We start from the raw sequence: 25,642 nt of genomic DNA, 5'->3' as shown, positions 1-25,642 counted from the left end.
TACCACTTCCGCGTCTGTCAGGCGAGCCGCCCGCTCGGCCAGCCGTGTGCCGTAAAGTGACACGTTTTTACCGTAAAGCAGGGCGCTTCGTGTCGCGCAGAGGCTGTGATCAGACGGGGCGCACGCAGTGTGAGCGGTCATGGCAGCCACCAGTAACAAGTCCGTGCTGTTTGTCTGCCTGGGTGAGTGACGGTGTCTGGGGATACGAGGCAGGAGGTAGAAAGCTGTCGCGGTTTGTTGGTTAGATGTCGTGAAGTCCAATATTCCCTGTTATTACCATGTACAGTATTGTAATATGGAAAGGGCCCAGTGGAACACTGCATGGCAAGGCTGGCAGCTGCAGACATGGAGAGATGGTAATGGTATCCCTATGTGGCTGTCTGAGGGTGATTAGAGTCTTCGCATGACTTGCAATTGCTTTTAATTTCCTCTGAGAGCCTCCCATGCTCCAAGGTCGTAATTTTAATAAAAAAAATACTGGATTACTAGGCTGGAATCTGCAGTGCTAGAGATATCATTGTATCCCTATGTGGCTGTCTGAGGGTGATTAGAGTTTTCGCATGGCTTGGTAGGCTTTTTGATTTCACCTGAGAAATCACCTCCCATGTTCTAGGTTCTATTTTTAATAATAAGAAAAACATACAAATAGAAGACAGTAGGTCGCACCTGAGCTGCTATAGCAAAAGTAAAGCGCCCAGCTGTGAACGACTATCTAATGGTACCAGGTCGAGACTCCAGGGGCTTGACCCCAATAGATGCAAAAACAAACAACTGATACAAGTGGTCACAATCCATATGACTCACTGTATCACCTGGAGATCTACGTAGTTAAATTGATGTTAATAAAAGTACAAATAACATTCCCCTGATATTTAGTCTCATGTTATATACTCAAAGAATAAATCCTCATACCATGTATCCAGTCTGTCTATAGAGTCTAGAAAAGCGAGCAGTAGAGATTAATTATACAGCCTCTCTCCCTGTTAAGCTGACTAGACTGGGGTAGGAGCAGTGAAAGGGTAAAGAAAAAATCATAACCACATACTAAACAAAAACCATGTGAGGCAAACAAAGGGGCGTGTCAAGTGCCCATAGCCCAGAAAAAAACAAAGGCCCGACGTGCGTTTCGGTGCTGTATAAGACGCACCTTCATCTGGGGGCAAACAAACTTCTAAATAAAGACTTGCTTATGTACCCTAGGACCCCATAATGTGTGTCTACATTCAGCCAATAGGATGTACAGAGATGGTGGGAGCAAATGTGTCCGACACCTGAAAGGCACCACATATTTCTCCAGTCTATTAGACTCTTCACCCATTGGTGGCCCAGACTGCATGGCACAGGGGACATTTGTTCCACCCCATGTGGTGTATACTGGGCGGAGTTAAGAAAGGTTGTGTCTCGCCAGATTCTTCAATGAGCATAATGTGGGTGGATAATCCATCAATCCTTCCCTGCAAATTAATAATGCTCCATAGTAGGAGACCTCCCATGGAAGGAGCTATGATAGTGGGTCACATTCACATCACTCCAAGACATCCCAAATGGGTCAGTAATGTATGAAGTGTCCGATGAATGATTCCAGTATTACCGTTTAATGTGAGTGTGAAGAATGATCGTGAAGATTCACGATCAGGAGTATTTCTCTATTCCCATTGTTGCGAACCAATATAAGAGTAGTCCTAAAGGACCATAACTCCATTAGCAAGTACGTAACATTGGGTGAGTTACAGGCTCAGTTCCACTCATTGGTGTACAGAGGTTGTGTGTTACAGTAGTCACTCTTCCAATAATGCCTACGATATATATGTAACCCCGGTCTGTCTAATCCCACACGTATCGGGAATATGCCATGGTCTATTGGGTGTCCCCTAAACTGGAACCAATCCATATAAAACCCAAACTACATTATCAGATGCATATTACTGGTATCCGGATATGTGTTCATGAGGTCCCCATATCCCATATCTTAAAGGGGAAGTACATTATATAGTTCATGTAACTGATGTTCAAAATACAAATTCATGATATATGCAATCTATCCCCATAGCTGTTCCTCTCACCCGGTGGTAGTATTTCCCTTGGAAGATGAAGTAATTGTGCGTGAGAATAAAACGCATCAAATCCTGAACAAATTCATTGTCTTTTTGAGGCTGTTGGACATATGTCCAGAAAGGATTTTAGATGTGCCAAACCCACTTCATGTGGAATAGAGCTATACAAGCTCCCAACATCCAGACTGCATAAGATAGCGTTATCGGGAAGCTATATTCCATCTATGATGTTTAGGATGTGCTTGTTATCTCTCGGGTAGGAGGGAAGGTCAGTGACTTTGTTTTTCTTAAGATCTGGTCTACATATATGCTCACATTCTGGGTTAGATTAGGTCTACCACTAAGTACAGGCTGCTGTTTGTGTACTTTTGGTAGTGAGTAAAACGTGGCAATTACGTGATTTTTTTTTTTTTTTATGAGCATAAAAATGTATTCATCTTTAGAAATCAGTAAGTGAAAAGGCTTCATCTAAAGTATTTTTTAGTGGGGTCTCCACTTAATATTTGGTAGGTATCTTTGTCCTCAATTAGTCGCTGTACCATGGATATAATCTGTCTTAGGGCTTAAAGATGAGGTCTTCCATCCCTTGCAGTTGTTTAAGGGATGTTTTCTCTTGCGGTGTGATATTACTGTAGGGTTGCATCCCAAGATCATTTTTATTCAGTTTCTCTATCTCACTGCAGGTTAATTTTACAAATAAGTCAATGTATTTGAATTCTGCAAGGTGTGGAGTAAACATGCTTTTCTTCTTAAGTTGTGTAAAGGGAGGTTGTGGGTTCATAGATATGTCATTACTGGACAAAAGGTCCACAAGTGTGTCTAGTATGCCAATATCCGAGGGCTGTAAGCTCTTTTTTCTTCTCTAATGCGATGGAACTTATGGAGTGTAAGTTTCCTTGCAAATAGGTGTATGTCCTTCGTCCAGTTAAACTTGTCAGAAAGTGGAATTAAGGACAGACCACATTGTAATACTTGCATTTCTGGTTTAGTAAGAATGTGTGAAGAGAGGTTGATGATCTGATTTTTATCTTGCACTAGTGCCGTTTCCTTCTGTAATGTGGGGGTCTGGATCAACGCCGTGTCTGGGGGGGGGGGGCTACATTGTCCTCCATATTCGGATGTCCTAAAAAAGATACCCCTGTTTTAGGATACTTCTGGTATTGCGCTCATCAGTACTTGTGGTGCCTGTCTTATTAGAGTATGTTTTCCCTTCAGATTAGAGGCAGTGCTTATACCACAGGGATTTCCAATCTGGAGGGAAAAAACAAGCAGGCAAATCTCCAAACATTTAAACCCTCCCCTAATTACCTCCTTTCCAATAAGTAGCAGCTCCTCCTGATCATACCCAGTTCTTTGCCTGCCTTCGGCAGGGGAGGTTAGACAGGAGGTTCTCCAGGAAGCAGGTGAGAAGGGCTGAGGCTCGGGAGGCTCTGCTTCCTTTATGTCCGGGTAAGTAGCCTTTCACACGTGGTCCCTGATTTTTTATTATGCCGTCTCTTGCCGTGCCGGTCTGACGAAGGACGCAGGCGTGCGTCGGCTGGGAGGTCCTGTCGGTGGAACGCACGCACAGGTTGCGTTGCGTTCCACCAGGGAGTCGCAGAGCGCTATGCACATGCGCAATGCGAACCTTGATTCAGGCGCCAAATTTGAACTTGGCGTTTTGGTTTGGTTACAGGACTTAAAAGGAGCATTTACCAGCAGCAACCTCTGTTTGCCAGGAGCTCTCAGAACGGTTGCAAAGTGTGTTTCTCACCTGCCCTCCAACACACTCTCAGGCCATTTAAGGTAAGACTGATTAAGTTTTTATTTTAAATGGTTTTAGCCTGAATCTTTAAGGAGAAAATTTTAATTATTTTCCCTTTCTTGTTTTCTGTTCCCAGTATGTCTAATCCTGAAAATTTGGATAAAGTTGCTGAGAAGGGGAAATGTACATCTAAAGCCAAGCATTTAATGTGCTCTGTGTGTGGCCAACCTATGCCAGATGGTTGTAAAAAGAAACTTTGCTCATTGTGTTCAAAAGAAGCTTCAGAGGAAGCAAAAAGAACAGAAATGTCCACTTTTCTCAGCTGGTTGCAACAAAGTATGCAGCAAACATTTGTGGATATGCAGTCGGCAGCATTACAGTCAGTCCAGGCTTCGGTTGCCCAGGATTCACAGATTGTAAAACATGCTAAGAAAAGACTGAGATCTTGGGAAGTTTCCGATACTAGTTCAGGAACTAGTGGTTCTGATTATGGCGAAAATTCAGGTAGTGACTCATCAGATGAGGAATTTGCATTCCCAGAAGAAGCCATTGGGAAATTGATTAAAGAAGTGCAGTGCATTTTTGAAATTGAGGAAACAGGGAAAAAGTCCAAAATGTTTCCTTTTCACCCACAGATTAAGGAGTTGATTTTAAAAGAATGGAAATTCCCGAGTCACAAGCCGTTTATTTCTAAACATTTTAAAACTCTCTTTTCCATAGAAGCGGAACAAGACTGTAAGCTGGATACAGTCCCTGTAGTGGACGTTCCTATTGCTCAAATAGGTAAGAAGACTACATTACCGATTGGAGACTCAAGCGGGCTGAAGGATGTCATGGAAAAACGCATGGACTCCTCCTTAAAAAAGTTGTTCATCTCTTCTGCAGCCCAAGCTAAAGCTTTGATTGCGGGGGCATCCGTTGCCAAGGCCCAAAAACTTTGGTTGGAAGAGCTAGAAAAGGTCTATACGGGAGAAGCAAAGGAAGACCCGGTAAAACTATTAAAAAATATCAAGATGGCAGCTGATTTTTTTAGTAGATGCTTCTGCAGAAAGCCTGAAATTATCGGCCAAGAATATGGGTATTTCAACAGTCGCCAGAAGAGCGCTTTGGCTTAGAAATTGGTCAGCAGATGCGGCATCTAAAAATTCACTGTGTGAACTAGCTTTTGAACCAGGAAGACTGTTCGGCTCGAAATTGGATGAGTTGTTAAAACAGATGAAGGAAGGAAGGAAGGAAAGCTTTACCAGAGTCATATAGGAAGCAGTTTCGAAGCCGGAAATCGGAGACGCTTCCCACATTTAGAAGTTCCTTTCGTAGAACCTATTTCAGGGGTCAACATAAAAGAGCCTTTGATTATAGGAATAAGGAAAGATTTACAGACAAGAGAAATAAAAAATTATGACGCCAGGCCTGTGGGAGGAAGGTTGAGTCACTTCCTAGATCACTGGAAAAAGACAACATCAGATCGCTGGGTCCTCGCAGTGATAAAGGATGGATACGCTCTAGAATTATCACAAACCCCAAAGAAAATGTTTCTTTGTTCAGAGGTTCATTCTCTAGATATGGAACTCTCTCTGATGCGAGAAGTATCAAGTCTGTTACAAAAAAGAGTGGTGGAAGAAGTTCCTCTAAAGGAAAGACATCGAGGCACCTATTCAAGACTTTTCTTGGTGCCAAAACCAGATGGATCGTTCAGACCCATTTTAGACCTAAAAGCCGTAAACAGGCGGATTATCAAAAAGAAATTCCTCATGGAAACAGTAAAATCAGCTACTCTGCTTATTCATCCAAAAAGTTGGTTTGCGTCCCTGGATTTAAAAGATGCCTATCTTCATGTACCCATAGCAGAATCCAGCAAAAGTCTTCTAAGGTTTGCTGTGTGCTGCCAATCGGTAACCAGACATTACCAATTCAGAGCACTGCCTTTCGGCCTGTCATCAGCGCCCAGGGTATTCACAAAGCTTCTAGTAGTCGTCTCAGCTTTTCTAAGAGGTATGGGCATCGCTGTCATTCCTTATTTGGACGACTGGCTGTTGATTGCAGAGTCCCAAGATCAGCTACAGTTAGACCTGGGGACAGCTATAAAATCGCTGGAAAATCATGGCTGGCTAATAAATTTCAACAAATCGGAACTAGTGCCAGTTCAAAGGATCCAGTTCTTGGGTCTAATTTTGGATTCTATCGCTATGAAGTTATTCCTGCCAGAAGAGAAGAAACTAAAGATCAAGCGTTTAATCCGGAACCTCAGAGAAAAAGGTGTGTTTTCGATCAGAGAAGCCATGTGCTTACTGGGTCTGTTTACAGCCTCAATCCCGGCAGTCGGTTGGGCAAAAGCCAGAATGAGACCTCTACAGAGAAACATTCTGCAAGTCTGGAATCGACAGGAACTCGGCCTAGAGGGGCTTATGAGGTTCAACAATCTAACTTTGAGAAGTCTGCAGAGGTGGACCTCTTCTCGATTCCTGCACGCAGGTCTTTCATTCCGGATGAAGTCCTTCACTATAATAACAACAGACGCCTCTGCACTGGGCTGGGGGGCCCATTTGGGAGACATAAAGAAGCATGGGTGTTGGCAAGAGAAGGATATGAGAAATTCCTCGAACTTCAGGGAATTAAAGGCCGTATGGATGGCGCTCTTGGCATTTCAGTTTCTCATCAAAGATCAACATATTCAAATTCGTTCAGACAATCAAACGACAGTGGCATATTTGAACAAACAGGGAGGTACAAGATCAACAAAATTAGAAAGTCTTTGTTCAATGATCATGCTGTGGTCAGAAGTTCACCTTATGTCGATCTCAGCAGTTCACATTTTAGGAAAATTCAATGTGGTGGCAGATGCCCTGAGCCGGCATCATTTGAAACAAGCAGATTGGTCCCTGTCATGCAGAATTTTCAAGCTCATTACAGACCGCTTCGGTGTTCCGGAGATGGACCTGATGGCCTCCAGAATAAACAGGAAGACAAGACGTTTTGCATCCCTAAATCCAGCAGACAAGCCAGATATCATAGATGCCCTGTCAGTACCATGGAAGTTCAACCTGGCATATATCTTCCCGCCAGTAGTTCTTATTCCCAGAATACTTCAAAAAGTAAAGCTGGAAAATGTAAGGATTATCCTAATCCTTCCCTGGTGGCCAAGAAGAAGTTGGTTCTCGGTTCTTCTGAACTTTCCAGGGGCCACCTTTTGGAAGCTTCCTCTTTCGGGAGAAATACTAGAGGACGCCATGGTGCCTCTTCCGACCCTTCGGAGATTCCAATTGACGGCCTGGTTTCTGAACTCCAGATTTTAGAGAGTAAAGGTCTGGATCCTGAAGTTATAAAAATTTTGTTGGCAACTAACAAGGAATCTACTTCAAGGATCTACGCTAGGATTTGGAAGATATTTTGTCAGTGGTGTTGTAGGTTTAAAGTCAACCCTGTTTCCGCGTCCATCCAGAAGATTCTAAGTTTCCTTCAGATGGGATTTGCAAAAGGTCTTAAACCTGCTTCATTGAAATTACAAGTTTCTGCTATCAGTTTCTTCTCCCTCAGATGCTTAGCCTCAAATATTCTGATTTCAAGGTTCTTCAGAGCTCTGACACGTTTGGTGCCCTATGTTAGGGAAACCTGTCCTCCCTGGGATCTAAACTTGGTCCTTTCCGCGCTTTGTGAGCCACCCTTTGAACCATTGGAGGAAGCTTCCCTGAAGATTATTTCGTTAAAAACCGTTTTTTTTTGGTGGCTATTACATCAGCTAAAAGAGTATGTGAGATCCAAGCTCTTCGGGCGAATTTTCCTTTTTTGGTTTTTCATCAGGACAAGGTGGTTCTAAAGCTCGATCCTTCATTCATCCCTAAAGTTTTATCTGTTTCGAATGTCAACCAAGAAGTTGTTTTGCCGACCTTTTGTCAGAATCCGTCTAATGCCTTGGAAAGTAAATTTCACTGCCTAGACGTAAAGAGATGTCTTTTGCAATATCTAAAAGCTACGGAATCCTTCCGGAAGGATAACAGTCTTTTTGTCTTGTTCAAGGGCACAAGAAAAGGTATGAAGGTTTCGAAGAGTTCTCTGGCTAGATGGCTGAAGGATTGTATTCTGTTGGCTTATTCCAAGAGTGGCACGGAAATTGCAGGCCCTATAAAGGCCCATTCTACTAGAGCTGTTTCTACGTCATGGGCTCTGCGAGCAGCTGCTTCTCCTTCTCAGATTTGTTCAGCTGCTACTTGGTCCTCTCTCCATACGTTCTCAAGACACTACAAGTTGGACATATTGGCCTCGGAGGATGCAGCTTTTGGGCGCAAGGTGCTTCAAGCAGTAGTGAAATGAAACCCGCCCTCAGGATCTGCTTTATTATATCCCTGTGGTATAAGCACTGCCTCTAATCTGAAGGGAAAAACATAAATTTTACTTACCGTAAATTTCTTTTTCCTGAAGATTAGAGGCAGTGCTTCAATTCCCGCCCCTTTTTCTAATAAACTCAGTAATTTTGCAGCTATTTGGCTTATGTATTTTCTGGGTATGATCAGGAGGAGCTGCTACTTATTGGAAAGGAGGTAATTAGGGGAGGGTTTAAATGTTTGGAGATTTGCCTGCCTGTTTTTTCCCTCCAGATTGGAAATCCCTGTGGTATAAGCACTGCCTCTAATCTTCAGGAAAAAGAAATTTACGGTAAGTAAAATTTATGTTTTCTGAGCCGCTTGTCTCATATTCTGATGTTGAAATCAGCTCAGAAAAGCTTTTCCTAGTTCTACTATTCCTTCTATAGATGTTTCCACTTTTAAAATCTTTGCTATCTCTTACAAATTTAGAATGTTTGCGTATTTTTATATTCTGTTGGAATTTATCCAGGTTACTCTTGAGCTTATTTTCTAAAGATTCAAAGTTGGTTTCATTCTTAAAGGGACTCTATAGTCAACATATAAAAGCAAGAAAGACAGGTCCCCCAGCCTTCCTTCTTGCTTTTATATGAACTTTCATTTAATAAAAAAAAATTTCGGAGTGTTTTTATATTAAAAACTTAACTCCGTTCCAGCGCCGAGCTCCCAGCCATGCCGCGCCCCCTTTTTCGTCAAAATGACGAAATCGCAGGGCCCAATAGGACGCTTCTCTGAGAGAAGCGTCATCGCGATGTGGTGCGCATGCGCGGCTTCGCGCTGCACCAATCGCGTTCTTCATAGAGCGGCATTGACAGCCGCCCTATGAAGACACTCAGCGCTTTACCGCGTATATGCGCGTTCGCGAGTTGAGCGACAGCTCAGCTCGCTGTGTGTCCGCCCCCCTCCTACTCCAAACACTATATATAGAGATTTCTCTATATATAGTGTTTGCATACACACACACACACACACACACACACACACACACACACACACATTAACAATAAGGGGGGACCTACTGTCCCCCCCCCCCCCCCCTGGCCCCCACCCCTGAGCAGTGGGTGGGGGCCCTAAAATTAACAATAAGGGGGACCTACTGTCCCCCCCCCGGCCCCCACCCCTGTGTGGCGGGTGGGGGCCCTAAAAATAACAATAGGGGGGGGGACCTACTATCCCCCCCAGGCCCCCACCCCTGAGCGGTGGGTGGGGGCCCTAAAACTAAAAATAAGGGGGGGACCTACTGTCCCCCCACCCCTGAGCGGTGGGTGGGGGCCCTAAATACAAAGGGGGGGGACCCTAGTCACCCCTCCCCCCCCCCCCCCCCACAAAAATATCTCCCTACCTACCCCCCTTACCCTAAAAATAATGAGGGGGGGACCTTTAACTAAAAACCTGTTAAAAAAAAAAAAAAAAAAAAGAGAGAGAAAAACAACTTACCATTCGATGTTAACATATGTGGCTAAAGCATAAGAGGCGCAACACTCCTTTTAACATATAACTAAGTGCTGAGGTCGATGATTGGGGAGGGGGGGGGGAGAAAGAAAGGGGTACGTATACCCCAGAGCCAGTGGGTGAGGGTTTGGTGAGACATGTCTCCAGGGACAGCTATCTGCCTACACATTGTGCATGCTTATGTACCAAATGATCAAATAAACAGTGCAACATATAAAACAGTAACTTGGGTAAAAGTAGTACTGGAAGCAGTGCGTGGTAGTGTAGGACATTCAAGTCGTCTCGGTGGTAGCGGTGTTGTTCCGTTGGGTAGCCGGGACAAAAGGGCGGATAGTGGCCATGTCCCATATCGTTCTTGGTCTTAGTCAGCTCGCTCTCAAGGCTGTTAAAGGGACACTCCAGGTACCCAGACCACTTCTGCTCATTGGAGTGGTCTGGGTGCCAACTCCCACTACCCTTAACCCTGCAAGTGTAATTATTGCAGTTTTTCATAAACTGCAATAATTACATTGCAGGGTTTACTCCACCTCTAGTGGCTGTCTACTAGACAGCCACTAGAGGTCACTTCCTAGTTTCTAGCACAGGTTTCCTGTGCTAGAGCGTCGCTGGACGTCCTCACGCTGTGTGAGGACCTCCAGCGTCGCTCAAAACCCCATAGGAAAGCATTGAAATGATTTTTCAATGCTTTCCTATGGGGAGACGTAATGCGCATGCGCGGCATTTCCGCGCATGCGCATTAGGTCTCCTCGGCCGGTGGGCGAGATTAGTCTCGCCCACCGGCCGACTTAATCACAAGGAGGAGCGTCGCGGAGGCGGAGACAGCGGCGAGGGACATCGCCGCTGTCCCAGGTAAGTCACTGAAGGGGTTTTCACCCCTTCAGTAACCGGGGATTGGGGGGTGGGAGGGAGAGGGACCCTCCAGTGCCAGAAAAACGGATCGTTTTTCTGGCACTGGAGTTTCCCTTTAATGCAGGCCTCGTGTGCTGCTGTGCTGATTTCTGTGTCATGTAGTCTCACCGACACCCCATGTATTTCCTCTTTAAAGGAATTGATGTCTGCCGCGATATGTCGGCTTAAATCATCCAAGAGGGCTTTCAGTCGGTCTTCAGTGACTGGCGGGTTGCTTTGTGCCTTAGGCTTGCCTGCTCTCTGCGTCTCCGCTATCATGTCCAGGTTGGATAGTGAGTCTTCACTGGATGATCTGGACGGTGCGTCGGAGAGCGGTGCCATGACAGGTCTCAGGGATGCTTGCGGCCTCCACAAGTTTGCCGATATCGGCGGTATTTGGGTGTTTTTCCGTCCGGTATTTTTTGCTTTTGCGCCCCATTGTCTTAAGAAGTTGGTAGAGCTGGTGTAGAAGGGGAAATTGGGCAGAAACAGCTTGTTTTTCCCCAGCTTGAACGGAGCTCCTGATAGACACGTCCTGTCTGTGCGGCTGCTGGCTCCGCCCCCCAGTTATTCATTTTTTTTTTATTTTTTTTTAAGGTAGTTTTCTAAGGATGCAATTTCCCACCCTGTTTTAATCTGTTGAAATAAATTAGTCAGATTATTAAAAGATGAGGTGATATCTTCACTAAGACTGCTACTGATTTCCTGATCTGAGAAAACTTGATCAATATTTGTACACCATATATCTCTCTTGGATTTATCAAATAGAAAAACTGGCCATGATACACTTGATTGGTACTATGGTATTGAACGTACTGAAACAAGAAAAACATACAAATAGAAGACAGTAGGTTGCACCTGAGCTGCTCTCTAGGGGCTTGACCCCAATAGATAGAATAAAGCAAAAACAAACAACCGATACAAGTGGTCACAACACATATGACCCACTGTATCACCTTTTCTTTTTTTTTTTTTTTTTTTTTTTTGAAGCTTAGAAATTTGACCGGTCGCCACAGAGGGCCAAATATGGACAAATTGCTGTTCTGACCGGAGCAAATCTCCAAATTTAGTAATTGCATTATATTGTGTCCTGTGATTATTTTTGATCAGACAGCAGTGGGTTTCACTATTGACATACTTTAATATTGAGTTCTGTGAATTCTGTCCCAACAAAGATTTTGTAACAATTGCAATCTTGCAACTTTTTCTCTTTAGGAAACATTTGTCGTTCGCCCATAGCTGAAGCTGTTTTCCGGAAGCTGGTTACTGATGAAGGCTTGTCAAACCAGGTAACTTGTGGTTATAGTATTTAGACTCTCCTAGTGTCCTCTCCTGTTTGGTTTTATTTTGGGGAGTTTGACCTATTTAAAAAAAAAAAAAAAAAAAAAATTATATATATATATATATATACATACATACATACATACATACATACATACATACATACATACATACATACATACATACATCATATTATATACAGGGTATCAGCAGGAAGCCCTACCTGTCATTTTAATATGTCTTGGTGGACTATCAGATAATTCATTACATTACAGTGGAACAAATCTATACAGAGTTATTCACTAAAGTGAGAATTCAGGGTGCTTTCAAATGCATTTCCCATTTTTAGGTCAAACTAGCCAAACTGATGGGGGCTGGGTGCGGTTGGATTATACTATGCTTTCAGTTCAGCTTCTCTGGTTTTAAATTCCTCTTTGAATTCTCTTAGTAAAACAACCCTTAAGGCAAAAGTGCCAAAAATTCCACCTTCATGAAGCTTCGAAAAACCTACTTGGTGAAGTTGTAGTGGCTGCCCAGAGACCTCCTAGCTTGGTATACAGGTTTAATTATCAAACCTTTTAGAAATGGTTTCATGTTAACCAGGGCTCTCCACTGGAACCCATGGATCACCTCCATCTTAGCTGCACTATCCCACTCCATGTACGTGTCCAGGTTGGACGAAATAGACTTTGATAATATGGACAGTTTAAGCAGTTGAGAAAGGAGGTCTTGTTATATGCATGAATACATACGTACACAATTTCTACAGACCTCCAGAACATCTCCATTTTATGCAGTTTAGGGTCTGTACTTTGATGTTTAACCCCTTAAGGACACATGACGTGTGACATGTCATGATTCCCTTTTATTCCAGAAGTTTGGTCCTTAAGGGGTTAAGCAAAGAACAAAAAAAGTAAAGATGTAGAAAAAAAATGTTTTTGAATAGTTACGTTAAACAAAATCTAATGTTTGACTCCTCAAAGTAGTCAACTTTTGCAGAGATAACAGAAAACACGTGGCTTTCTTTCTACATGAAAAATTAAATTTTATTCTGAATGTTCTTCTCAACACACACACATATATATATATATATATATATATATATATATATATATATATATATATATTTCTATCAATAACTGACACCTGTTCCATTGCTGAGGTCATGTTCTGTGTATTTTCCCCTGTTGTTGTCACACCACCTCACGGACGGGATGTAAGGGAGGACGAGCAAATGGAAGGCTCTGGGGTGCACAGAGGTCGTTAAACTGTGTACATGCAGCCTTTCAAGCTAAATTGCTACACATACTAACTTCAAGCACCATAACCACTTCAAATCACTGAAGTGGTGATTGGAGTAACCCTTTCATCGGGACCCACTGTCCCACAATCTCCAATTTGCCAAATTACGGACATATTTATGTAAATCTGCTCCATGACCCACTGTGACCATGATCATATTAATTGACTTGCTCTGGTCTAGATTGCCCTGATCTAGATGTCAAATATTAACACTCAAACCAAAATTTTGTATTTTTACTTTTTTAAGCTAAGAATTTAACTGGATTTTATTTACATGTGCAATTGCCATTTAAAAGCAAGTATTTCCAGATTCTTCTTCAGATAAGTTTTTAAAGTGTTTTTTTGTCATAACCCTAAACTGATTCATGCCAACTGAAAATTTCTTTATTGCATGATTTTAAGTAATTGACCTTTTCTGCTAAGATCCTCTGAGTGTCATAAGATGTACATGCGACTAATAGTTTTTAAGTACAGAATATGTATTTAAATTGGATATATAGCAACAACCCACCACACCAAGCCAACACACCTGTAGGGTAGATATCATTTTTATGATGTGGTCTTTCTGGCTTTTCAGGAAACTGGGGAGTTGAACAAAGTTAGAAATGCACAATTGGAAATTTTTAAAGTGAAAATTTTTAAAGTTCAGCTAGTAACCTTTTACATTGTTGATTAGCATTTGGTATAATTTTTAAATATGCACCTGACTATATGCTTTCAAAATCCCTGACTTGTGCATACCTAGAAGAACTGAATCTGGGTTTTTTATTTTATTTATTTATTTTTAAAGCAAAGGGTGGTCACATCAAATATTCGTTTGAAATTTTTATTTTGCTTCTTTTAACTCAATTTGCATCTTGTTATTTATTACCATTTCAAAAGCACCTGCCTAAAATCTTTGCATAATAATGTATATACCGTATATACTTGAGTATAAGCCGACCCGAATATAAGCCGAGGCCCCTAATTTTACCCAAAAAAACTGGGAAAACTTATTGACTCGAGTATAAGACTAGGGTGGGAAATGCAGCAGCTACTGGTAAATTTCTAAATAAAATTAGATCCTAAAAAAATTATATTAATTGAATATTTATTTACAGTGTGTATGAATGCAGCGTGTGTGTATGAATGCAGCGTGTGTGTATGAATGCAGCGTGTGTGTATGAGTGCAGCGTGTGTGTATGAGTGCAGCGTGTGTGTATGAGTGCAGCGTGTGTGTATGAGTGCAGCGTGTGTGTATGAGTGCAGCGTGTGTGTATGAGTGCAGCGTGTGTGTATGAGTGCAGCGTGTGTGTATGAGTGCAGCGTGTGTGTATGAGTGGAGCGTGTGTGTGTATGAGTGGAGCGTGTGTGTGTATGAGTGGAGCGTGTGTGTGTATGAGTGGAGCGTGTGTGTGTATGAGTGGAGCGTGTGTGTGTATGAGTGGAGCGTGTGTGTGTATGAGTGGAGCGTGTGTGTGTGTATGAGTGGAGCGTGTGTGTGTGTATGAGTGGAGCGTGTGTGTGTATGAGTGGAGCGTGTGTGTGTATGAGTGGAGCGTGTGTGTGTGTGTGAGTGCAGCGTGTGTGTGTGTGTGAGTGCAGCGTGTGTGTGTGTGTGAGTGCAGCGTGTGTGTGTGTGTGTGTGTGTGTGTGTGTGTGTGTGTGTGTGAGTGCAGCGTGTGTGTGTGTGTGTGTATGTGAGTGCAGTGTGTGTATGAATGCAGTGTATGTGAGTGCAGTGTGTGTGTGTAATTTTTTATTTATTTTTATTATTTTATTTTATTTAATTATTTTTTTTTATTATTTTAATATGTATTTTGTATTAGTAATATTTATTAATTTTATTTTTTTTCGTCCCCCCTCCCTGCTTTATACAGGTGGTCCCTGGTGGTCTAGTGGCATTGGTAGTTCAGTGGGGGGGAGGAGGGGGCTGTCAGAGAGTTTACTTACCTCTCCTGCAGCTCCTGTCAGCTCCCTCCTCCTCTGCGCCGGTCCGTTCAGCACCTCGGTCAGCTCCCAGTGTAAGTCTCGCGAGAGCCGCGGCTCTCACGAGACTTACAGTGGGAGCTGACAGAGGGAGCTGCACAGACCGCGCGGAGGAGGCAGGAGCTGCAGGAGAGGTAAGTAAACTCTCTGACAGCCCCAGTCTGTATTATGGCAATGCAAATTGCCATAATACAGACTATTGACTAGAGTATAAGCCGAGTTGGTTTTTTTCAGCACAAAAAATGTGCTGAAAAACTCGGCTTATACTCGAGTATATACGGTATTTTTAGTAATATAGGACATGTATATTAAAGGAACACTCTAACATTATATATAAGTATTAATAACAGAATGTTCCTCTGCTTGTTTAAACTGTGAAATGAAATAAAACTCACATTTGATCCAGCACTATCCTGGTCTCTTGGCATGTGCTCCTTCTCTACAGAAATTGTCCTAACTGCTGATCTGGGGCTAGGCAAGTACTTCTCATCGAGAAGCATTGAGAATTTACAGCACATGTGAGGCAATCTCTGCAGCCAGCCTGTAGGAAGCATTAACATATTTAATGTGAAGACTTTTAATAATTGAAAGTCTTCAGAATGATGTGCTTTTAGTGGCCGGCGGCCATTAGAGGTATTCTGACTGACAAATATTTCTCACAAACGGCAGTGTTTATATTTCGTATAATGTATTATAGTGGGTTTTTTTTTGTGGTGTCAAATGTCAATGCATCTTTTGTACTCCAGAAAGTCGTGGCGGTAAGATTACACATGAACTCCTTTTATCTTTATATGTTTTTAGGACTATATTTCTATGAGTTGCCCATTGGTCTGTCAGTCTGATTTGATAAATACATCCCTATAAAAGAATTTTACGATAGCAACTAAAGAGATCATAAATAGAAAATGTAGTTGTTCTGGGAATGGCAAACAGTCTTTATCATGAAAGATTAAGTAATGAATGTGCAAACTTCCCTAAATGTTTTATTATGGAATTGCCATGACAACTATGTTGTGTCTGTTTTTTATTTTTTTTATTTTTTGTTCTCTCTCTCTTTAACATTATGAGATAGGGATACATTTCTGATTCATTCACTGTTTGGGTAGCTGAACTGGAACCTGTGTAGCTTCTTCAGTTGTGTAGCATCAGTTGAGGCAGATAATGATGTTGCTTTGTTCATTGTGTCTCTATTATCTTCCTGAAAAAGAAATTCCTGGAAATTAAGTTGCCCTGGCGCCTGGAATTTGAAGCCATTTAGCCAAAGGCTGGATGGAGGAGGTACAATGGATCCGGTTGGCTCAGTGAGCGTGCAGGCGGCGGCAGCCCTGGGTTGTGTGCAGGTGGCAGGCTGCGGCAGAGCTGGAGGGAGCAGTAATCTTCCTGTAGCTCCTGTCTGCTCCCTCGCGCTGTATAGTGATGCTGGGAGCCAGAATATGACGTCATTCCGGCCCCATCATCACTACAGGGAGCAGAGAGGAGCTACAGGTATATTACTGCTCCCTCGCACACAGGAGGAGCGAGCAGCCCCACTGGACCCCAGGGAAAGTCCACTCAGCTCTCCCAGATAGGGAGGCTGGGTGGATTAAAATGGAAAATGTCAATTTGTGTGTCTGTCTCTGTGTGTGTGCGTCTCTCTGTCAGTGTATGTGTTTTTACTCCCCTTCTTTCCCACGCCGTGACAGTTTTCCGCAGCTTGTCCTGCCTTCATGGCTGAGATTAATTCATATTTAAGATCTCAGCTAAATCAATGCTTTCCTGTAGGAAAGCATTGGGAAGATATTACGCATGTTCTCTATGAGTAACATTCAGCACCTCCGTGCAGAGCGTGGAGACGCTGAACAAAGGTGCTGCACACTGTGCACTCTGCAGCACTGTCACAGGACTCTCTAGTGGCCGTCTGAGTGACTGTCACTAGAGGTGCTACTAGGCAGCAATGTGAACACTGCCTTTTCATTGAAAAGGCTACAGGGATAGGCTATAGGCACCAAAACAACTATATTAAGCTGTAGTGTTTCTGATGACTATAGTGTACCTTTAAGAATTGTATATTTCTCATAAATTAAACTTCGCTAGTGTGTGTGTGTGTCTCTTTCTCTGTCAGTCTGTGTGTGTCTCAAGGCTGCTAGAGCCAAACAGACTCTGGCCTATCAGGAGTCCCAGTGAAACTTCAGATATCTGCTAATACGAAAAGGTGGTGAAGGACAATCCTCAATTTATGCATTGCAGCACATAGAGGAAGTGATCTCGGGACATCACAATCCTATTTTGGCACAGTGCTGCTAAAAGGTTGCCTACCCCTGTGCTAAGCTATATAGGAGTTCATGCAAGCTTTAATTATTATCACGTTCCCACCACAGCATTGTAGAAAGGATGTAAGCCAGCTGACATGCTTTGTTCCATCACATTGATATTAAGTATTTTTAATGTATATACTTTATCCGGAGTAATAAGTAAGTTTTCTTTTAAAAACTGTTTTAATAAAGAAAAAAACCCCACTATTTTCTAATGTGTAAATTTGTATTATTTTAAACTAATGAATAAACTGTTTCGTCCTAGTGGAGCGTAGACAGTGCAGCCACCTCTACATATGAAATCGGAAATCCTCCTGATTACCGTGGCCAAAGTTGTATGAGGAAGCATGGCATCTCAATGAGCCACACTGCCAGGCAGGTATGTTGCCGCCATTTCATACTTTAATTGAAGTATATGAATTATGTTTTGTGTTGCAGTGGTCGATAGACAGCGCTGCTACTTCTGACTGGAACGTGGGTTGCTCCCCAGATTCAAGGGCCCTAAACTGCTTAAAAACTCATGCTACCGAAACGACTCATAGAGCAAGACAGGTATAGGACAGCTTATTTTGTAATATATTGTCAAATCTGTAAAGAGTGGTTTATTTACTTTACAACAACTTAAAACTTTCTGATCTAATTTTTATTTTCTTCAAAAATGTTAGATGAGATGTAAAGCCTTTTATCGAGGCAGTGCAACTTTTATATTTTCTTAGTGCCCTATAAATCGTCATATGCCCTGCTGTAATCCTGCAAACCTCATTGAGAAACCATGACATTCCCTGATGTCGGTGGAATGCTTTTACGTATCATCTCCTTCTATGATTTTAAATACACTGGAAATGTTGAAATGAAAAATAAGGACACAATTTACCTGCATAACACTCCGTCTCAAAACATTGCTTTTATACAGAGAAATGAGATGTTCTGTTTTAAGCACCAGAGAACGACTAAAGATATATTGCTTTAAAACGACCTCTGACTTTCTTTAATAGGATGCAATCTGAGCATGGTGATACAGACTCGTATCTTATCCGATTTTTATATACAGATCACCAACAGACTGCAGATACATCTAAAGATGGTTTGCTGTCTGCGTCACCATGCACCCCAACCAGTCTGCTCTGGCTGTCTTACTGTCAACATAGTGGTTCTTCTTTATTGATTTTAGTTACATTTTTTTATTTGAGGGTAGCGGTAAGTGACAATCTGCTAATTAGGGCAGCCTGTATGTTATTGGATGAAGCCTGGAAGTTCCCATGCTGGGTTCTTATTGGTACAAATTGTGCCATTTTTATCCCCAGTCTAAATGCATGTCTTTGAGCTTTGTTTTTGTTAAATAAAAGTTCACTGGTTCCTTCAGCTACAGTTAATTTTCATGAAGAAATTTTCTGAAATTAATGTTATCAGAAAATGAGTCTGAAAGATGCTATAGCATAATCACAGTGTGTTTAATCATAGTTAATACTATTCTATTAAATGTTAGTTTTGTAAGTGTTCTTATTTCGTGGGCACTGGTCATTAACCAAGAGGACAACTGTTGTTTGAAAAACAATTTAATTCTCTGAATAATGAATGGCGTTTAAAGGAACATCTGAAAATACGGTCTTCATGGTATAAAAAAACAAAAATATCCTTTGTTTTACTTAAATCTGGGCAAGTTCCTCGTATGAGACTTGCCACACTGTACGTACTCCGTTCTCGACTTTAAGCTCCATGGTATCTAGTTTGCTATTAAACCACCAACCCCACCTCCCCTCCCCACTTGGTGCACATTCCCTTATAAGGATACCCATCAAGAATATTCCACATTGCTACCAACGCCTACTACAGGCTAATCTTATGGCTTCACCACTCCAGCGTGTTGTGCACCTATAAACCATTATATGTTTTAAGCATGACCTAATCATTATATAAGCTGTCCAGCAACTGATTGTTCTCCTATCAGCGATCTATGTTGCCACATATACTGGTTTTTCCTCATCACCGGGTCAATAGACCACTGGTTGCTATCAATATTGTAAAGCAATGCTGACACTACTGTTCTGTTGTCCCCTGTTCTGCATAATTTTGTTAAACGATACATGCATATTGTGCAATAGGATGTAAATGCACCCATTTCTTTTTTTATTTTTATGTTTATCTCTTTTCTTGTATACTTTCTTGCATACTTGAACATTGTAGAATATTCATGATGCACCACAAAAAAAAAAATGTAAAAAATTAAAACAAAAAAAAACCCAACAAATCCTGACAGAAATTTAGAAGAATAAAGGATGGGGAGAAAAGATAAAGAGCCATATAATTTCATGTTGTCACTAACTGAAGTTTATTATTTCCAGTTCAACCTCCTTCCTCTCTCCCGCAAGAGTTTTTTGAATGGAATGAATGATTGTTGTTATAGGTCATCGTGTGTTATTAGGTTAAAATATTTAGACTAAATGCTTTACATAATTTAAGAGTGCTATAGATATTAAGTCTTAAAAAAAGCCTCCCCCCCACCTTTTCTTTTTGTTACACACTTGCACTGACAAAAATATAAATAAATGATTTGCTGAGGAAACCCTGCATGCCAGTGACTCCTTGAGGCATTGTCATCCCTTTTTCATTTCCCACTTCCTTTGTAGCTTATATGTTGGATATCACAAATAGTTTGTGACCTCTGATCCTACAGTAGAATCTCTGTTTTATTGGTTTGTTCAGCACTGCTCTGAGGTGCAGGTTTATTTGGAGATCTGCACTGTGCTGTGAAATCAGCATGGTGGATTTCTTGCTCTCGTCAGACTAAACCCAAAACAGTTTCTCCACTTTAAGTTGTGAATAAGGCAGTACTGCTTACACAGGGGAGAAGGCACCATATCTACCTTTATTTAAACAAGTCATGCTCTTCTCCTCGTCCTAGACTTACTGAAGCATGTTTGAATCAGGAAGTATTTTAATTTAGTTATAAATGTGCAGATATTTATTAAAAGTATTTATTAATATCAATAAGCTAAGTTAATTGTACTTGTATAGTTAGAATCTATTCTGAAAATATTTTCTTTTTAACCCCTATGAATGAAAATTACTATCATTTTATTAAATCTGTGTGTGCAAAATGTTGTAATAACTAATTTCATATTTTTTTTTTTATTTTTTTTTTATCAGATTACTAGAGATGACTTCCTCTCCTATGACTACATACTGTGTATGGATGAAAGTAATTTAAGGTTGGTATGTAAAGATGGATAGTAATTCAAAATCGTTGACATGCGTTAAATATTAACTTTTATGTATGTGTGTGTTATTATTTCATTTCCCACTGTTAGTTTCACATTCTGGTTGGTTGGTTGGTTTGATTGTCGTGGATGTTCCTCAGTCTGATGGTTGACTCCCAGCACCATTACATTTTTATTTTTTGTGAATTCTTTCTTTGCTCACACACACTGTACATTGCTGCTCTTGGATAGGCTGACATTTCGTTTTTGAAGGAAACCACCAGAGAAAAATGTGTTAATATTAACTTGGATTTATTTAATTCCTTACCTCCAAACTACCATAGGGTCATCAGGTTCCTGTACCACAACTTTGTATTAATTCCCTGGTGTTCAGCATTTGGAGATACCATGGAAATGTCTGTAATAATCATGGCATGCACACATCAAGATGCATTTAAGTTATGCAAAGTATTGTTGGGGCATCAAGCAAATGCCTATAGCTCGTCCCAAGCACTCTGCTTATGTGCTGCCATGCCAAGTTCAACCACCCATTTTAGGAACCTCCAGTGATGCAACTGGAATCACTGACATACCACTACAGACACACTCAATGCCTCTCCCAATTTCATGCTTCTCAGTGTTGAGAGGTATGCTGTTCTTTTAGCAACCTCAAGTATTTTTGCAAAAAAAACGAAAACAAAACACAGTTTTGTTACATACACTGCAAGTCAAAGCTACCCCAATAAATGACCAACCTGTTAGGATACTCTTAAAGGGACACTCCACTGCCCCCAAAAAATAAAATATCGAGCACAATATCTAAAACGGCTTGAAAAAGTTGTAGTTCTATTGTCTGCTGTCTTTTGCAAGTCCTTTCACTTTCCACAAGTCCAGACTTTATGTGGTTGTCCAACTTCCCAATGCAACTCAATAATATGTCGTCGCAAGGCAGGTGCTCTGAGCAATTGCTGCCTCTTGAGTTTAGCTCCACTGAGCTAAACAACCAGGTAGGCTGACTGACAGCTAGGGGGTGTAACAAGATGAATTGTATAAATGTTCAATTTTCTATTGAAAATACACACTTTTCACACATAAAACCCTTCAGCAATTTAAAGTGGTTTTGGGGTCTGGAGTGTTCCTTTAATAGTTTTCAAATTGCTGAATTTACCCTAATACACTTTTACTCTGCAATACCTTATGAGTATAGTTGGCATTTCTACAACTTAAGTTATCAACTTTTTACTTATCAGAGCTGTTGGTTAATCTACAACTCCCAAAAACTATTGCTGTGATAACTGATGCCATTATAAAATGCCTTCCTTGAGAAATGCAGTAGACTTGAAAGGACTAAAGAGAGCAGTGTCCGTTTTACAATGCATATAGTGTGTCTTTACATTTGCTGTTGTAGTTTTTAAAGTGGTAGCACAGTTGTGTGTATCTGACATTCTTATGCACCACATAACAAAAACAGTAGATTTCAATCTATACGAAGTACATCGTCCAACAAATTCCACTGTACTGTAAGCATTATGGGATGTACCTCATAGCCATATCTATGGATTTTACTGGATTGTCTCCAACACAGTGTAAAACATTTCAAGAGCAAAAAACAGGTCGCAACGGGCAGCAGCTGAAATAGCCTGCCCTTCGGTGGGTCCCCGCTCCGTTCTCAAGCTGGCTTTAGCTCATCTTGTGCCATTACAGAGGAAACATCTCTGAACCATATCAGACTGGTCCCACCCATACGGGCAGTCAAGATCCAAAATGCCAGCAAGTTCCCTCTGCACGAGAGATACAGCAATCCCAATGAAAACATTTCAACAATTATCTGAAGTGGATCTTGCCCTCCATATATCTTGTGGAAAACCAAACCCTTTAAGATCCTATTTATGAAATGAAAATGATTAAAGGGACACTCCAGGCACCCAGACCACTTCTGCCCATTGGAGTGGTCTGGGTGCCAACTCCCACTACTCTTAACCCTGCAAGTGTAATTATTGCAGTTTTTTATAAACTGCAATAATTACCTTGCAGGGTTAACTCCACCTCTAGTGGCTGTCTACTAGACAGCCACTAGTGGTCACTTCCTCCTTCATAGCACAGGTTTTCTGTGCTAGAGCGTCGCTGGACGTCCTCACGCTGTGTGAGGACCTCCAGCGTCCCTCATTTCCCCATAGGAAAGCATTGAAATAATTTTTCAATGCTTTCCTATGGGGAGACGTTATGCGCATGCGCGGCATTGCGCATTAGTTCTCCGTGGGCGGGATCAGTCTCTCCCACCGGCTGACGCAATGAAGAGGAGGAGCGTGGCGGAGGAGGAGACAGCGGCGAGGGACATCGCCGCTGCCTCAGGTAAGTGACTGAAGGGGTTTTCTCACCCTTTCAGTAACCGGGGATTGGGGGGGTGGGAGGGAGAGGGACCCTCCAGTGCCAGGAAAAGGATCGTTTTCCTGGAACTGGAGATTCCCTTTAATTCTGCTCTTACATTTCATCATTCAAACCATTGTTTTATTTGCCACTGAAATAGTGCAATATTAAATAAGGGTTACACTTCATCATTCAAACCACTGTTTTATTTGCCACTGAAATAGTGCAATATTAAATAAGGGTTACATGAATGCTTGCTTTCTTTCAGAGACCTGAAAAAAAAATGTAGTCAAGTTCAAAACTGCAAAGCTAAAATCGAACTCCTTGGAAGCTATGACCCTCAAAAACGACTCATTATTGAGGATCCCTATTATGTAAGTTTTCAATGCTGGAACATTAACTTTTTTCATATGTACTCACTCTTCTCCATAATAAATATATATATATATCACTTGTATTTCAGGGAAGTGATGACGATTTTGAGACAGTCTACCAACAGTGTGTCAGATGCTGTAAATCATTTTTGGAGAAATGCTCCTAGTATTCCCTTAAAAGTACTTGAAAAATGAATGAAATGATATGTGATTGCTATATCTGTTGTACACCTTTTTTAGTGTCTCATTTTACCATGGATTAAAGTCTTCTTTACAAACTATGTGTAAATATTTTGAGTCATGCCGTGATGCTCTCCATAATGTTAAATAAATGCACAATTATTGTTTTCCACGGGGAATTCACTTCAACAGTATCTTTCATGTAACAGAAAAATAAAGAAGTTTTAATTTAGCAAATGCATTGTCTTTATTTTATAAATTATACAATAAAGGTACAATCTAAACTCCGTTACAACTGATGCTCATTGCACAGATTATAATGCAGAAATCTCCCATCCTTGCCTTCCTGTAACAGCAGTAAGTCTCCCTCCATCATAGGAGAAATAAACCATAAAATGTACAGCATGTGTACAATAGATCCACTTATTGTGTGTGAAGAATGCTGTCAGACTGGACTATACAACGGTCGTTAAGCCACACGGGGGTAAGTTTACTTTGTCCACAATTTAGCACTCCACTTATAGGTGTAGGTTTTTCACTTACACCACTTTACAACTTCTGAACTTTTTGGGTGTGGAGACGAGGATATTTCCACACAAGTGTTTAGAGATGCTACCATTTATATTTTGACTTTAGCACCTTGTTTGAACACACACACTCCTCCCAAAAGGAGGTATACGTCACCTGGACTATATATACACCAAAATGTTTTCTATAGAGTGTTTGTGATCAGAGACCATAAACAAGAATGAGAGAATAACATAATATGAAATCTATAATCCTTGTCGTTGTCTGTGATCGGCTGTATTCTGCATCTTTACTGTGCAAATGCTGCAGGGACTTTAAAGATAATTGTATTATCTTATTTTTGCATTTGGATTTTTATTCGGTACAATCACAAAACCAATAAACCGTTGTTCATAATGCAAGAATATATCTCTGTATTAGAATAAGAAAAAATCCATTATGGCAGCTAATCTGTATTGTTCCCATATTATCAAGAACACTTCTAGAATTAAAAAAAAAAAAACTATATTAGAAGATCCTTTAGGATTAAGAAAAAAAGAGAGGGTCCTGCGGTTTCCTGGCACTGGAGAATCCCTTTAACTCATACATGCTACAAGTTAAAGGGACACTATAGTCACCCAGACCACTTCAGCTCAAACTAATTGCACGTGTCTATTATCCAATCAAGATCAGGTCTCACTAACAAAGAACTATTTGCATATATGAGAATACTGGATTTTCTTCATAATGTCCCAATATTAAATGAGTCACCTTTAGATAAACTTTTATTGGGCCAACAAGGAAATATTTTTTCCAAGACTAGGAAAGTTATATATTCTTTGAATCAGGATATAAAATTTAGATCTATCATAGAATGGGAAAAAGAAATAGGGAAAATGATTCCTTTCCAGTCATGGACAAATTCTTTCAAACTACTTAGAAAATTTACTCATTGTGTTAACATACAGGAGACCTTTCTTAAACTTACTCCTAGATTGTATATGGTCCCTACTAAGCTGTGTAAATTTCAACCAAATACCTCTAGCCAGTTTTGTAAATGTAATCGAAATCCTGGGTCAATAAAACCCATCTGATGGGATTGTGATAAATGGAAGATTGTGTTTGTCCCATTCTAGATATGATGAAACTGAGCCTTGCATATTAATCTGTGGATAGGTATTGGTGTCTCTTTTGGATGTGATATTGGAACACAGGGTTTTGTTTTGTTCTTGAGAGCTGGTGATCATTGACATATCAAAGGATTCCTTCATCTAAGAGACAATGAAGACACATGGCAGATGTGAGTTGGTTTGTACATAAACCAGACTTCCAGGCCACTTATGTGTGACTTCTCACACCTTGCAGAGTGGCTCTGTTGGGGTCCCAGCTTTAAAGAGGAACTTGGGTTGTAAGGTCTGACCTTCTATACAATATATGAACCCCTTTTGAAATTAAAAATGTACTTTTGAGGTGTTTTACAATTGTACGCTTTTCTGTACCTGGGAGAAGATTGAGTGTGTACAGTTCCTGACTCCATTATCTCCCAAGCACAGGGGAGGAGTTTGTGTGTAATTGTATGGAGACCCCCTGCTGGGGGCCTGTGTATAAATTGGCTGTACCATGTCCCATTAAAATATATTCCAGTTGTACTCCCAGAACTATGTGTTGTCTAGTTACTG

The 25,642-nt window shown here is 41.1% G+C and overlaps 1 protein-coding gene across 2 annotated transcripts; it reads left to right on the top strand.

Moving 5' to 3' along the window:
• Nucleotides 1–85: 85 nt before the first annotated feature.
• Nucleotides 86–23,693, top strand: ACP1 (acid phosphatase 1). 2 transcript variants are annotated; one of them, XM_063442220.1, is made up of 6 exons: nucleotides 86–182; nucleotides 11,712–11,785; nucleotides 17,777–17,890; nucleotides 20,486–20,547; nucleotides 23,171–23,276; nucleotides 23,366–23,693. In XM_063442220.1, the coding sequence occupies exons 1-6, from the start codon at nucleotides 140–142 to the stop codon at nucleotides 23,441–23,443; spliced, it is 477 nt and encodes a 158-aa protein (XP_063298290.1). In that variant the 5' UTR covers nucleotides 86–139; the 3' UTR covers nucleotides 23,444–23,693. The 2 variants fall into 2 exon arrangements, with proteins under 2 accessions (XP_063298290.1, XP_063298288.1); XM_063442218.1 differs by lacking the exon at nucleotides 17,777–17,890 and adding an exon at nucleotides 17,604–17,717.
• Nucleotides 23,694–25,642: the final 1,949 nt, after the last annotated feature.

The sequence above is a fragment of the Pelobates fuscus genome, chromosome 2 (assembly GCF_036172605.1).
Source record: "Pelobates fuscus isolate aPelFus1 chromosome 2, aPelFus1.pri, whole genome shotgun sequence".
NCBI lineage: Eukaryota > Metazoa > Chordata > Amphibia > Anura > Pelobatidae > Pelobates > Pelobates fuscus.
The sequence above is the reverse complement of the archived record's forward strand: the minus strand, read 5'-3'. Positions and strand labels throughout refer to the sequence as shown.

Bases quoted from the DNA above. Each gene is read 5' to 3' on its own strand.
- ACP1 (XM_063442220.1), top strand. From the start codon at position 140: ATGGCAGCCACCAGTAACAAGTCCGTGCTGTTTGTCTGCCTGG. The intron at 183-11,711 runs GTGAGTGACGGT...TTTTCTCTTTAG, and splicing joins CGTGCTGTTTGTCTGCCTGG to GAAACATTTGTCGTTCGCCC. The intron at 17,891-20,485 runs GTATAGGACAGC...TTTTTTTATCAG, and splicing joins CGACTCATAGAGCAAGACAG to ATTACTAGAGATGACTTCCT.